This window comes from Genypterus blacodes, unplaced genomic scaffold, assembly GCF_046128005.1.
Source record: "Genypterus blacodes isolate CSIRO-AG114 ecotype Tasmania unplaced genomic scaffold, CSIRO-AGI_Gbla_v1 ptg000214l_1, whole genome shotgun sequence".
NCBI lineage: Eukaryota > Metazoa > Chordata > Actinopteri > Ophidiiformes > Ophidiidae > Genypterus > Genypterus blacodes.
Genome location: NW_027467013.1, coordinates 3,207,012 through 3,221,242, shown reverse-complemented (window position 1 = coordinate 3,221,242; position 14,231 = coordinate 3,207,012). Strand labels below are relative to the sequence as shown.

General features: G+C 44.9%; 1 protein-coding gene and 1 non-coding gene across 2 annotated transcripts; both read left to right on the top strand.

The window, feature by feature from the left end:
• The first annotated feature begins 1,517 nt into the window (after positions 1-1,517).
• Positions 1,518-1,599, top strand: trnas-cga (transfer RNA serine (anticodon CGA)). The gene has a single exon. It is a non-coding gene; the product is annotated as a tRNA-Ser (tRNA).
• A 3,475-nt stretch (positions 1,600-5,074) lies between these two features.
• On the top strand, positions 5,075-14,185 carry ptprna (protein tyrosine phosphatase receptor type Na; the record flags this gene model as incomplete). Its single annotated transcript, XM_076169813.1, is given in 22 exon segments — positions 5,075-5,210; positions 5,616-5,733; positions 5,875-6,019; positions 6,125-6,320; positions 6,448-6,600; positions 6,688-6,813; positions 6,962-6,996; positions 7,084-7,352; positions 7,438-7,524; positions 7,644-7,723; positions 7,843-7,907; positions 8,930-9,139; positions 9,501-9,767; positions 9,860-10,007; positions 10,136-10,217; positions 10,219-10,369; positions 10,484-10,603; positions 10,847-11,013; positions 12,160-12,213; positions 12,370-12,434; positions 12,711-12,784; positions 12,903-14,185. Coding segments are annotated over 22 exon segments (2,820 nt in total), but the record flags the coding sequence as incomplete, so codon positions are not given.
• Between the last annotated feature and the right edge of the window lie 46 nt (positions 14,186-14,231).

The following is a 14,231-nucleotide window of genomic DNA, read 5'->3' as shown; positions in this document are numbered from 1 at the left end:
ATATTGTCCTAAAAGTTTGTCCCCATCTGTTCCCTTCACCCCTGATAATGTGTTTATCACTTCAATGATGTCATTTGTTGTGTGATTTAGATGGATTATGAATGAAATATTTCACATTAAGGGAATTACTGCATTTTATTAAAACATTTACCAAAATGATAAAACAATATTTCAATTTTCTATTCTATTTCTTATTAAATGTAATATTTTATGTTTGATGGTTTCAATTTCAACTGGAAATAATGGTAAAAAATCTTATGTTACAATTAAACATTCAACTACAAATGCAACAAATGACAAAAGCAACTACACAAATGTAACCAAAATGCGATGTACATGATATATATTATGCAAAAGCCAAGCAGGGACTTCAGCACCATGGACAGAAGCAGTGACAGTGATGTCTGCCGTGATCCAATTATCCATCTGCACTGCCTCCATCTGTCATTTCATTATCGATTACTGTTTGCATTAGAGTTCACTTCTCTGCATGCAGAATCCATTAATAGGGATCACGTTTTAGTTCCTATATGAAAAACTGTACATTAGATCAGATTAGGTTTCCCTCAGGTTGCCCACCAAAGTGATGGGATTCACTGGAACCCCTGGTTAATGTGTATTTCTTATCATGGCCTCTGTTCTTAGCCTGATTCATCTGTGCATTGGTGTGCTGGCGTCACGGCTTCACCTGCTGCTCCCTTTTCCCCTGACAGTGAGAAAATGTCTCTGCGACTGAGCATATATGCCTGCCAACAAATAAGAGTAACATTAATATGCAGTATAAGCATGAAATAAAGAAGAAAAGCTGAAAAGGAAACACACATTTTCTTGCCCAGAGGGATAATATTTTTTTTCTTGACTACTAAATTAGCATTAGATCATTAGTATTTGCATCTGAGCCTAAAGACACACGCACAACTTTGTAGGCGTGTATGTCAGCTCCTCCACCTTCAAACATGGTGATGTCGTCCGTCATAAGGAATGTTTCAGAGCTAAGGCGTCAATGTCTCAGTCAATGAAAGTGTGTTTGTGTGTATTCGGAGGAGGAGGTGAGTCACTGAATCTGCTGCCATGCACTGCGTCACTGCACTCCAAGCAGAGTTATTAATATCTGAAATATCAGTTATCGATTTGTGTCTCTCCCTTCACATCTCCTGCAGACTCATGTTTCCTTTATGTATTTGCGCAAAACCACATTATGACAGACAAGATCCTCCACTAAACAACAGAGCAAAACAACACAGTCTATCAGCAGTAGCAGGTAAAGGAAGACAAAACACACAAAAAGATGAAGAAATATATGCTTTCAACCGGAAATAAATCATTTAAAACTTTCTTCTTTCGTCTTTTTGATATTGTATGTAGCTATAGAATTTGTATGATCAACAAACAACAGAGGAATGGGCTCTTTTTTATTTTAGTTATTGGTTAGAACATCAATATGAACATAAAAAGCAGGGGACCAAGACTCGAGCCATGGGGAACTCCATTACATGACAGATCTGATGGTCACTTCATTCACGGTGGCCGAGAGGTTAAGGCGTTGGACTCGAAATCCAATGGGGTTTACCCGCACAGGTTCAAACCCTGTTCGTGACGATTTAATTTCAGCATTTTCCCTCAGGATAAATAAAGGTTAATCTTATCCGTGTGTTTTTGTAGTTCTTCTGAGAGCTCACATCATACAGGTGCTTAGAGGAGATATGAACATATAAAAGGGTGGTTGTCTCTTCACGCACTGTAAAGCTGCAAGAGCACAATAATATTAAAGATAAGCATTCTCATTATCTGTCTGTGTTTCCTTCTTGCGCTGTGGAGGAGGAGCTACATCCATTTCCTTCTGAATTAGATTCAAATTTACAATTAAAGGATGAGAGCAAGCAGGAAGAGGAGGCTGGGCGGACTTCATCTGATGAATGTGTCACAGCTATCTTCATCTCATTCACACCTGCTAGGCGTGACTGAGATCTGAGCATAATGCAAACGCAGAACACATCTGCTTGTGATCAGATTGCATTTATAATTATATTCAAATTTGTACACTTGTGCCCAACAAGTGAAAGCGGTCGTGTATCTTTGAGTCAAACATCCTCTGACAGAATAAGAGAGGCCACAAAAAACACTGTCTTTGGGTTTCGTCGACGTGGGAGATGTGTGAGACCTATAGATATTTGTGTGTGTGTGTGATCAGATTTAAGTGTGAGTTAAAGCAGTGGTTGCCATGGAAATTGCTGTGAGAAATTGTGCCGTTGCTCATTGGTGGACTGTTTCTCTGTTTCCATGTCAGGTTGTCTGTTTGAGAGAAAACTGTGTACAAGGGATCAGTTCTGCTCAAATGGTGAGTACACACACACACACACACACACACACACACACGTACGCACGCACACACACACACACACAATGCAAACACAGGTCAAGGTTTTTCTCTCTCACACCTGCCCCTCTCCCTTTCCTCCTCTATGTCTAAGCCCCTCCTCCTACTCTCCTGTCTCCATGGCAACTCTGACATCACTGTGAGGTCGACACCCCCACAGTCATTGTGCTAATACAATGATGAGTCACTGACACACACTTACGCACTTGTCTCTGGTGAATGCACTCTCACACACACAGCTAAGGGCCAGAATACAAAATAGTTCATTCAGTTTGATTGAAAACGTACTCATAACATTTATACACACACACACACACACACACACACACACACACACACACATACATACACACTTGTCTGTAGATGTGATGGTAAGTGGCGTAATGGCCACTCAAAGGTTTTCAGTCAGATTGATTTTCCTGAGAGCAGAGTGTGTCTGTGTGTGTGTGTGTGTGTGTGTGTGATGTGATGAATGTCTGCCGGACAATGGACCATGGAAACTGTTCTTTTGTCAAGTGTCAAATGATGTACAGAATATTGGGCAATTAAATGTGATGCATTCACCACAATTCTTCAAATTATTCTAAAAAAGGAACATTGAGATTTAACAATTACCTGCCATGGAATGAAACCAGAAATGTGGCTGATTGTCTATTAAACTCAGTAATGAGTTGATTAAGAACATAAGCTATTACTGTGCTAAGTCAAGATGAAGAGGTGAAGAAGGTGTAAGACAAAACAACAAAACACTTCTGCTTCTTCGTCACCACCTCATCAAAACCACACAACTTGGAGGCAGTGATTGCATCATGGAGTTTGAATATTGTATCCCCAACATCTCCTTCAGAAAGGGAATTTCAATCCCAAATATTCCTCTAATCTTTGGGCCAGAGATTGGAGATTAAAGAGAGCTTCTGATTGGTCGCCTTTATCTTCCAATGCGAGCCTGGGCGACACCTGTAATTACATTTGAGTTGCCTCTTCCTCCTGCTTGTAAATGAGCAGGAGGGGAGCAGCCAATCACAGCACGGCGATAAGCATCGACACTAATGTATTCCTGTCTGGATCGCCTCTTCATGAAATTATTGTATGAATATGATAACAATAATTTCCCATATCCCGCGTCACAGTCTATTATCAGATGTGCCGTCAATTCTGGCAACTGAAACAAAGCCTAAACGACACACACACACATCCACTCCGTTCTCCGCTCAGTCTCTTCCCACACACCTTCACTGGAGGGAACATTCTGTCCTTGGAACAGAGCGCCCTGCTTCTCTGTAGTTTCCTCAGAGAGGAGGGAGGAAAGCGCCTCTTCTGGGCAATTTTCTGAATCCAAAGAACCCGGTCGACTCCACTTTGATGGATGCACTGGGAGGCACAGTTGCCGTTAATCGAAAATTGCCAAAGCACAGCCGTGTGAGTGTCAGTGGTGTGTGTGGTTTAAGCCAGTAGAGTCCATTAGAGGGCTCTTTGGCCTGAACGTCTAAACACTTTCACATGCCACAAATCCAACAGGACTTGTCAATTGAGACACTGGAGATTTTTTAAAAAGCCGTTTCATACCCGAGAAATTAATTGCAGAACTGTAAACTAATGTTGTCTATCACAGCAAATGTATTCCTGTTCTTAATTGGTTTGATACATGGGGGGCAATAATTTGTTGCTCCGCCTGGAATCCCGTGTTCCCTGGACAAAAACCCACATCTACAGGAATAGCCTGAGCTCCAGAAATAACCGAAATCCAATCAAGCCTCTCACTTTGCTGTCTGTTCTCCATTCATCTTCCCATTCTTCCTCCTCCGCCTCTCCCTTGCCACTCTGTCATCCATCAACCAGCCCGTCCACCAGCAGAAATACTGTCTCGCTGGGAACAGAAATTGGATTTGTAACTTACGCACTATAGTATTCCAGTACTACAACATTAGGGGCCTGTTTCAGTAATTTACCTAATTTGCCCTCACGTGTCCATTAACAACAACAACCTGAACAACTCCATGTTACCTCTGTTGTTATACAAACACATGAAATTGTCCGTAGCGCTGCGGGAGCTGGCGGCATTCTAGTGCCATACAGCTGCTGTGGTGACTCATCAATGCACCAAATTCTTCATCATCTGCCCGGCTACAGTATGTTTTTTCTTTGCAAACACATGGAAAAAATGACAATCTGTCGGTAAAATCTGCAGTTTAGCTATGTGAGATTTGTAATCAGGTAAGTAGGTTCATCAGTAATTGAGCATTCTCAGTATTCCACCCACCTCAGTGTTCCATTCTCTGCTGGCCACAGAGCTGCACACTCCTGCTTTTATAGCATTGTTCAAACTAATGACTACCATTCAACCGTTATTCAGAATATGAATAATAGAGCGATTTGGAGAAATGGATTCTGCATGATTTAACAGTTTTTTAAACCTGTTTCAATGGAAGCTGTGTTCTCTGTGAAAGGGCCAGGACGCTGTCAAAAGGACTTTGACAAACAGGATAAAGTGTGTGGGCACTACTTCTACACTATGAGTCATTGTGTGTGGGCTTACGTGCACAATCGGGTGTCGGGGGCCATTACAAAACCCCTGTGGGGAAAATGAAAGAAGCGTTGAATAAACTGTTTAATGGCGACTTCATGTTTGATTTCTGTCTGTATCTCTCTCTCTCTCTCTCTCTCTCTCTCTCTCTCTCTCTCTCTCTCTCTCTCTCTCTACCTGTGTGTGTGTTCATTCTAGATGGGCTGTTTGGTCAGTGTCGCAGCTCTAAGCAGGACCAGGTCCAGTACCAGGTGTCAGTTCCTGTTCTGAAGAGGATGCAGGAAGTCCTCAAACAGCTCATGCTACAAGGTAAGACAATAAACTACATTACATTTCCATCTTATGTTCAAAGAATTAAATGAAATCTACCACGAGTGATGCTGCTTGTGAGTTCAGGACAGCGGTACATTCTAGTATACATAAAATGTGTAGAATAATGCTGCGTTAGTGAATCTGAAGAGTAAAGTTCACCCAAGCGTAACAAGAGCATATTTTCCTGTGCAAGAAGCCTTCATGAATACAAATGGAATTCATTCATAATACAACATCTCAGCACTTTGATAGCACTGGAATATAAAACACTATTGATTTCTGTGTTCCTTTGATTGTTTTGGTTGTGTGTGTGTGTGTGTGTGTGTGTGTGTGTGTGTGTGTGTGTGTGTGTGTGTGTGTGTGTGTGTGTGTGTGTGTGTGTGTGTGTGTGTGTGTGTGCAGGGCTTTCCTGGCAGGATGACATCACCCAGTATATTGTATCCAAGGAGCTGAAGAGAGTTCCTCATACCACCCGTCCCTCTAAGCCTAACACGTCCTCCTCGTCTTACCCTTCCTCTCAGTAAGAACTCTTTATCGTTTACAATTACTGATGAATGTCCATGAAACACAGAATAATGTGGAGGGAAGTCCCATCGATCCACTTCTTCCACCGTGACCCTCTCTGTCTTTCCGTCCTCATCCTGTCTCTGTGTCTGTCCAGGTCCAAGCAGCACGTCCACCACCACAGCTCCAAATCTGGGCTCACATCCCCGGCTGACAACTACATGGACTACATGATCGTCGAGCCGCCGCAGTCGCCCCTACGCATGCAGCCGGCCTCTATGGACCCATACACATACCACCAGGTACGCACACACACACACCCACACGCACACACACACACACACACACACACACACACACACACACACAGAGGACTATATCAGCTGAATTACCTGTCACATTCACAGCATAGGTACCAGGATGAAGTGGAGCGATCTCTCATTGGAGGAGGAGTCGCTTATGCCCGCCCCTCTTCTCGGTCTCAGGCCAATCAGAGAGAACGAGAGCGAGACAGGCAGATGCTGCAGGAAGCTCTGTCTCTCTACATGGCATCTGCACAGCCCTCTTATCGCCACCGGGGGGCAGCACCCATGGCTCCTCCAGGTACAACTGAATGACTATAAACATAAAATAGTGAACTTAAAACACCAGAAAAATAGATGAGAGCATAAAGAAAAGATGCAGCCTTTAATATTTTATTTTATGACTCTTACTCATCTTCTTTCATCAGCTCTGCCTTATTACGAGGACGTGGAGCTGGAGATACCTGTGGACTATGTTGAAGATTACACCATAGAGGAGAGACTTGGTACTGCAAGCCGACAACAGCCTCTGCAAAATAAGAAAGTTAGCCAAGATAACGACAATATGCGCACACTCAATGGTGAGGAATCTGACCTTCACCTCACTCAGGCTGAGCAAACCTGGTCGCACCTGTGAGGGTAGTACTAACTGTCCTGTCCTGTCCTAGACGACCTGCTCCAGAGGATGTCAGCTGTGTTGCAGAGGTACGGCATCGACCCCAGAGAGCTCAGTCAACAACAGTTATACAGGCTGGCGTTGGTTCTACAGCTGATGCAAGCCAAAGACAAAACAGGTACCAGCCTGGTTATCAGCTCGGCTTCTGTTCTGTTTGAGGGAAAATCAATCCAAACGCTGTGTTAATGCAAGCGTCTGCAATGCAAGTGGACTCTCAAACTTGAAATATTGTGCGCCATAATGTGTGTGTGTCCCTTTCCACACAGATCCAAATGAGAAAGACCTCATGGCTCTCAAGGAGGTACGTCAGAATCCAGCAACTAACATCCTCACTGGGTGCAGATAGAATCATTTCACACTGACGTTTCTCCTGTAATCCCGTCTTTAGATGCAGGGGTTAAAAACAGACATTGCAGCCGCTAAGCCTGAGAAGCTGCTGGCCCCAGTTCCTGACCCCCCTGGAGCCCCTCTTGTCTCTTCCGCTGCCTCAGTCCCAGCCACACCTCCAGCCAAGAGCCCCAGCACGCCCACCTCTGCCTCCCAGCCTCCCCAGGCCTCACCTGTGGAGGCTGGGCCCGGCTCACAGGGTCAGGGTCTGCCTGTAGTGGAGGGCACAGGAGCCAAAGAGGAGTACGGCTACATCGTCACCAACCGCAGGTCAGCACAGCGCCCTGCGGTGTGTCTCTAGACCGATAATACACAGAATCATCACAATACTGAAGATGTCCTTTCTCCTTTCCAGCCCTCTGAGCCTGTATGATGGAGTGAAGCTGTTGGAGTTATTAGCTGATAAAATACATCTGACAACCAGCAGCTTCATCAACATCAGGTAACAATATCTCTGCATCCTGATTGGGCTTTATCTGCTTTTATGAATCAAACATGAGTGAGACCGTGTGTCCCTGTCCATGTGTCCCTGTCCATGTGTCCCTGTCCATGTGTCTTCAGTGTGGTGGGTCCTGCACTGACGTTCCGTATCTGCCAGAATGAGATGAACATGACTGCTGTGGAGGTGGCTGCCAAAGCTGGTGAGGCACTCGAACGTACACACACACACACACACACACACACACACACACTTATTCAGACAAGATTGTTTTTTTATCCACATGCAAGAAACATGTTGCTCAGTGTTGTTTCTTTACAGTAACTGAAAAGAATTTCCTGCAGTCTGAGACGGGCCTGAAGATCATACAGACTGGTGTTGGAGAGGTACTACACACACACATACACACACACACACACACACACACACACACACACACACACACACACACACACACACACACACACACACACAAATCCACCAGCCGCAGGTGTTGAAGAAGTGGCTTTGTGACATTTAGAGCTAAAGACCTCCACACACTGTCACGGTAGATTTCTCACCAACAAAGGTCCTTTACATCCCCCTGGCCTTTGTTCTAGAATAGAATATCCGTGTGTGTGTGTGTATGTGTGTGTGTGTGTGTGTGTGTGTGTGTGTGTGTGTGTGCGTGTGTATAATCTGGTGCGAGTGAGTGCCACCTGGAGTGTAAGTGGCCAGAACATATCACCAAGGCGACATCTCGAAACAGCGAGCACTCCACTTGTTGCCATGGTACCTCATCATCTCTCCCACCCACCCACCCCCACCACGGTTCCCAGGTCCCAGGTGCTATGGCAACGCACACATACAGCTGATTATTTCGATTAACTTTACCTTCACCTTCTCTCTCTCTCTCTCTCTCTCTCTCTCTCTCTCCCTCTTTCTCTTTCTCTCCCTCTCTGGCTCTCTCTCGCTCTCTCTCTGGCTCTCTCATCTCTCGCTCGCGCCATTAACTCCAATTGTAAAATTTGCAGCGCTCGCGAATTGGCCTTTATTCATTTGCATTTTTAAGATAAATAAATCAAATTACTTTACATTTTAACCCTTGTCCCTCTGAACCTTCGCCCTATTTTCTCCAACTCCCTGCTGAGCGCTTAGCTGTCACATGCAATAACACACACTGGTTTGTTGTGTGTGAAGATGACTTGAGTGACCTTTCCATCTCTTTCTCACTTTGAGCGATGAGAAGGGAAATAAGTATAACTGCATGCTGGAGTTGAGGGGCAGATTCCCTGGGGTAGCTGATGTTGGCCTGACAACATATTCACTGTGACAAAGGGCGATAACGAGACAAACAGACGGAGATGACAAGACGCTCGCTTGTCTTCCGCGCATGCACACTCACTGCTACTTTCTCTTTCCTTTCCAGAGGACGGATGCACGGGGTCTCCCACAGGTCACCAAGGTTTCCCAGGGGTCCAGCGGCACAGTCATCACCCTTGTTTCCATGGCAGTTGTCGGAGGACTGCTGGTATTGGCTATGGCAATTGCTTGTCTCAGGCATTATGCCCAGCAAGTGGCCAATGGCAAGATGGGCCTGGGGCCAGAGGGAGGAGCAGAGACACACTTTGACTACCAGGTAGGCTGACAGATATTCAGACTGAACACCATATTATTTTCAACATTTCAACAAAATTTTATGAATTGACCCTCCTGAGACCCTGCGTCCTCATATGAGGACGTTACATTTTCCTTCCAAGAACCTTATACATCATTGTGCTTTACTTAAACCTGTTTTCCTCTTGTCTGGACATTTGTTGCTGCCCCCTAGTGGTACAAATACATACAATATAGATATTAGGTCCCACAAATCCCAAATACCAAGGAGAAATTAAAAATGCATACAAAGCCCGGCATAGATTGTTTTTTGTACTTGGTATAGAAATGATTCACTGAAAAATAGCCAGTCTACCTCACCCTGCACCCTCCTGCCAATTCAGGAGCTTTGTCGGCAGCACATGGCGTCCAAATCATCCCTGTGTCGGCAGGACTGTCTGGGCGGCGTGGGCGCCGGTATTGGAGGGTCTGTAGTCGCTCCGGGTGCCGGGGGCCGGAGAGGCACGGACACATCCCGCGTCAGCAGCGTTTCCTCCCAGTTCAGCGATGGGCCCCAGCACAGCCCGTCCTCCACCCACAGCTCCACACCGTCCTGGAGCGAAGAGCCGGCCCAGTCCAACATGGACATTTCTACAGGTCACATGATACTGGTGAGACATCAAATGCACACATGATCTGCTCGTAATGTAATCTTTGTGTTTACATCAGGTGTTAATGTTCTCAATTACTGTCACTCCCTCAGGCGTACATGGAGGATCATCTCCGTAATAAAGACCGCCTGCAGAAGGAGTGGGAGGCTTTGTGCTCCTACCAGGCTGAGCCCAGTTCAGCAGCTGTGGCTCAAACCCCAAGCAACATGGACAAGAACAGACACGCAGAGTCTTTACCCTGTGAGTTCATTACTTCACTGCGCCTTCATCTGATTCCTTTCCATCTGTTCCTGTGCCAGATTTATGCGTTTTACTAAACTCTTCACAAAGAACATTAAATCATTAAAATGGCTCGTCTTGTTTTCCAGACGATCACTCTCGGGTGAAGCTGAAGACTGACATCAACCCAAATAAGCAAGATTACATTAACGCCAGTATCATTGTAAGAAGAAATGTCAAACGATAACCATTTATGTGAGATTCTTAGTGCTCTGTATCTCATCTGTTTGACTGTTTCTTCCTAGTTTGATCATGACCCTCGCCAACCTGCTTACATCGCCACACAGGGCCCACTGCCTCATACCGTCGCTGATTTCTGGCAGGTCAGAAGACAGACACACACACACACGCCTTCTCTTTCCCGTCCTCCATGACACCCTACCCCAACTTTCAGACTTTGACATTCATGCACATGCTCATTACAATCAAACCCACAGATGGTGTGGGAGAACGGCTGCACAGTGATCGTGATGATGGCCGCTCTGGTGGAGGATGGAGAGAAACAGTGTGAGCGATACTGGCCCGACGAGGGATCATCACTCTACCACATCTATGAGGTAACCTTGCAGTGTCATTTTGATACTTTTCTTATAATGAACCCAGGGGAAAAAACATCCTGCAGCACGACTTCTGAGATTAAAGTCAGAATTGGGAGGAATAAAGTCAGAATTTTGATAATCCATTTTCCATTTACCATTTTCCTCTCCACCTCTCTCTCTCTCTCCCTCTCTCTCTCTTTCTCTCTCTCTCTCTCTCTCTCCCTCTCCCTCTCCCTCTCCCTCTCTCTCTCCCTCTCTCAGGTTAACTTGGTGTCGGAGCATATCTGGTGTAAGGACTTCCTGGTGCGTAGCTTCTATCTGAAGAACGTGCAGACGCAGGAGACCCGAACCTTGACACAGTTCCACCTGCTGAGTTGGCCCGGCGACGGCATCCCCACCTCCACACGACCTCTGCTCGACTTCCGCAGGTAGGTCACCAGAGCCGAGGGTCACATGACTCAAAGACTTGGCTCGACTCTTACTTGATATCACCAAAACAGACTGAAACTATCCAACGACACCACCGACATCTGACCACTACTTGTTGTGCAATTCTCTCCCCAAAACAAAGATTAAGAATTTCACAAATGTTAGGTTGTTATTGTGTGTATTTTCAACAGATTAAAACATTTCCCTGAAAATGTATAAATTCAGTGAATACATGAGGATTGTAAGATTGAAATGTAGGATTTTGACTTTTCTGTCTTGGCCTGTGACTTTCTTGGACTTGACAAAACAATGCACAGTGAAACAATGACTTCATCCACACACCTACATTTACACATACACACACACACACACACACTATCCCTGCCTGTGTCCCCACTTGGTTCCATAATGTGACTTTTAGTAATGTTGCATTTAGGCAATTTAAGTTGACTTCTTATCCCAGTACAAACAGGAAGGAGCAAACAGGTTGGTGTGATACAAATACAATACACACACGTATGCCAATGTACAGAGATGGATCTGATGTGTGTGTGTGTGTGTGGACTTCCGTTCACACTACTAACCTCATGCCTTCACCCTTCTCTTTGTTTACCATCATCTCTTGTCATTCCTCATCGTAGGCTGCGAGATCCAATAATGCCGCTGTGCATTTCACTCGCCCGCTGCTCTCTCTCTCCCTCTCTCTCAGCGTGCAGCTTGCTAGGTTTGTACTTTTGACATCTCCCAGTGTCATTTTTGTGGTTTGCAGCTAGTACTCTGGCTCCAGTTGCATAGTCACAAAAATGAGCATTGGCAGGTGTGACAGGCTACTTGCAAGAGGGACAGTGAATCTGTGGCTTCTCCTCCACCTCTCAGCACTCCCTCCTGTCTTCTCCTCATTATCCACCTCCTCACTTGTCTTCTCCTGTCCTCCACTTCCTTAAACTTGGTGTATCCATCTGTTATACGCCTCTTTCTATGTCTCATTCTTTTAATCTCAACAATCGACAACTCACATGTACCAGAAGCTGAAGCTGAAGACCTTTTTAATCCTGTGTTACATGCACGTCACCAAGCTAACACTGCCGTCTGTGAATCGATGAATTCTTCACAGAATTCTTCCATCCCCTGTTTCTGTTTTTCAGGAAGGTGAATAAATGCTACAGAGGGCGCTCCTGTCCCATCATCGTTCACTGCAGGTGAGACAGACACACCGTTCCACACCGTAAATCATACATACTTCAATGTTGTTGTTGTTTTGTTGTTTGTTCAGCAGTCAGCTTCTTCTGTGGTTCTGTTGTTTTGAAAGCTGATCTGAGCTCTTGACACTCTGGTCTCCTGTCTCACTCCTTTAGCGACGGCACTGGCAGAGCTGGCACGTATATCCTCATTGACATGGTGCTCAACCGCATGGCCAAGGGTGAGTCACACACACACACACACACACATATACAGATACATTCCTATTCATCGTGAGATAAGCAAGTTGATGCAAAACTAATGTCATTTAATTAAGATAAGAAAAAAAGGAATGGAATATTTTGGACTGGGCCTCTAAACATGTGTGGATGTAGTACTTGATGTGTCCAGTAGATGGTGACAAAGTCATAATGGAGTTGAATACTACTGCATTGTGTGTTTGGCATGCATGACACAACATCTGTGTGCTGAGGCTTTTACTGATGTTGTGTTGCAGGAGTGAAGGAGATCGACATCGCAGCCACACTGGAGCACGTCAGAGACCAGAGACCCGGCCTGGTCCGCACCAAGGTAACACCAGTGTGTGTGTGACCCCAACAGCATTATGTCCTATAAGGCATCTGTGTGTGCGTGTGTGTGTCCACTGCTCCCTCACTTCTCTTTGCCGCGTCTCCCCTTCTCTCTGCAGGACCAGTTTGAGTTTGCGCTGACAGCTGTGGCCGAGGAGGTGAACGCCATCTTGAAAGCCTTGCCACAGTGAGCTACAGCACCCGGGGACACACTCAGAGACACACACACACACACAGCGACACACAGGCATACTATATCATGTACCTTCACTGTAAACAACAATATACAATATTGTTCTGCTACTAACAGAAAGGAGCTTTTACTACTGAATGTTTCTCCTTTAACTTCTTTGTGAATGAAGATATTTGAAGCTTTAATGTATGTCTTAATGAGATTTGTGTCAGGACATAGATAGAAACCTAACCAGCCAACATGTCCACATCAGGAAGCTGTTTGTTGTGTTTGTCTCGAGGGCCGAACACTCTGTTGTGTGACTGATGAGCAGTATTTACATGTTTGACACCTGGTATTGGACGTGATACAATAACCAGCAAAGTTTACCTCTGGAGCAAGACAGACACTCTTTGGCTTTGAGCTCATACCTCCTCCAAGGCCAAACAAGCCTAAAGAAAGAAGTGACGATAATTGTTTTCCTTAAATGTTTGAATTCGACCTGAATCTGGACCAAATCGGCATCTATTCATTCTTTCAATGTGATTAGTATAATTCCTCTGAAGAAATGAGCCCAACATTTATGTAAATGCTTTGAAATGAAATAAAAATCCTTTCAAACTTCCTGGAATCACCCTCTGGATCCAGAGCCACGTCAGAATTTAAAGCTTTCTTCTTCTTCTTCTTCTTCTTCTCCTCCTCCTTCTTCTTCTTCCTTCTACTTCAGAAGCATTAGACAGACCATCACCAAAACTGACGATTCAGGCAGCCATCTTGCTGATACACAAGGAAGTCACTGATCGTCATAACTCTGACTGTGACGTGTGTGTGTGTGTTTCTTGCAGGTTTTAATTTACACGATTGTTTGCTTTATTTTGTAATGGACACTGTGCTCTGACCAATGAGAATGCACCACCTCTCCCTCTCCCTCTCCTTCTCCCTCTCTCTCTCATTTACACACACACACTAGCTTAGTTTGGGTTTTGCCTTCTTCTGTGTTCCAGATTGCGATTAATGTAAATAATTCACCCTGATGATTGTATGTATATTTCATGTAGCAGACAGACTGAAAATAACTATAAAAATGTATTTTTGACTTGACTCGAATAAATTTGTGATGTGATGCAGCAAAAACAAGTGTGTCATTACTTCACCTCAATCTGCAGACTTTCATCGTCTAAGGTCCCAGATTCTTGATAGACAGGAGTATATTTCTAATCTTTCTCCTGGCACGGTGATGTCATTCACAGTACACTGTGATTGCGTAACCTGAGAG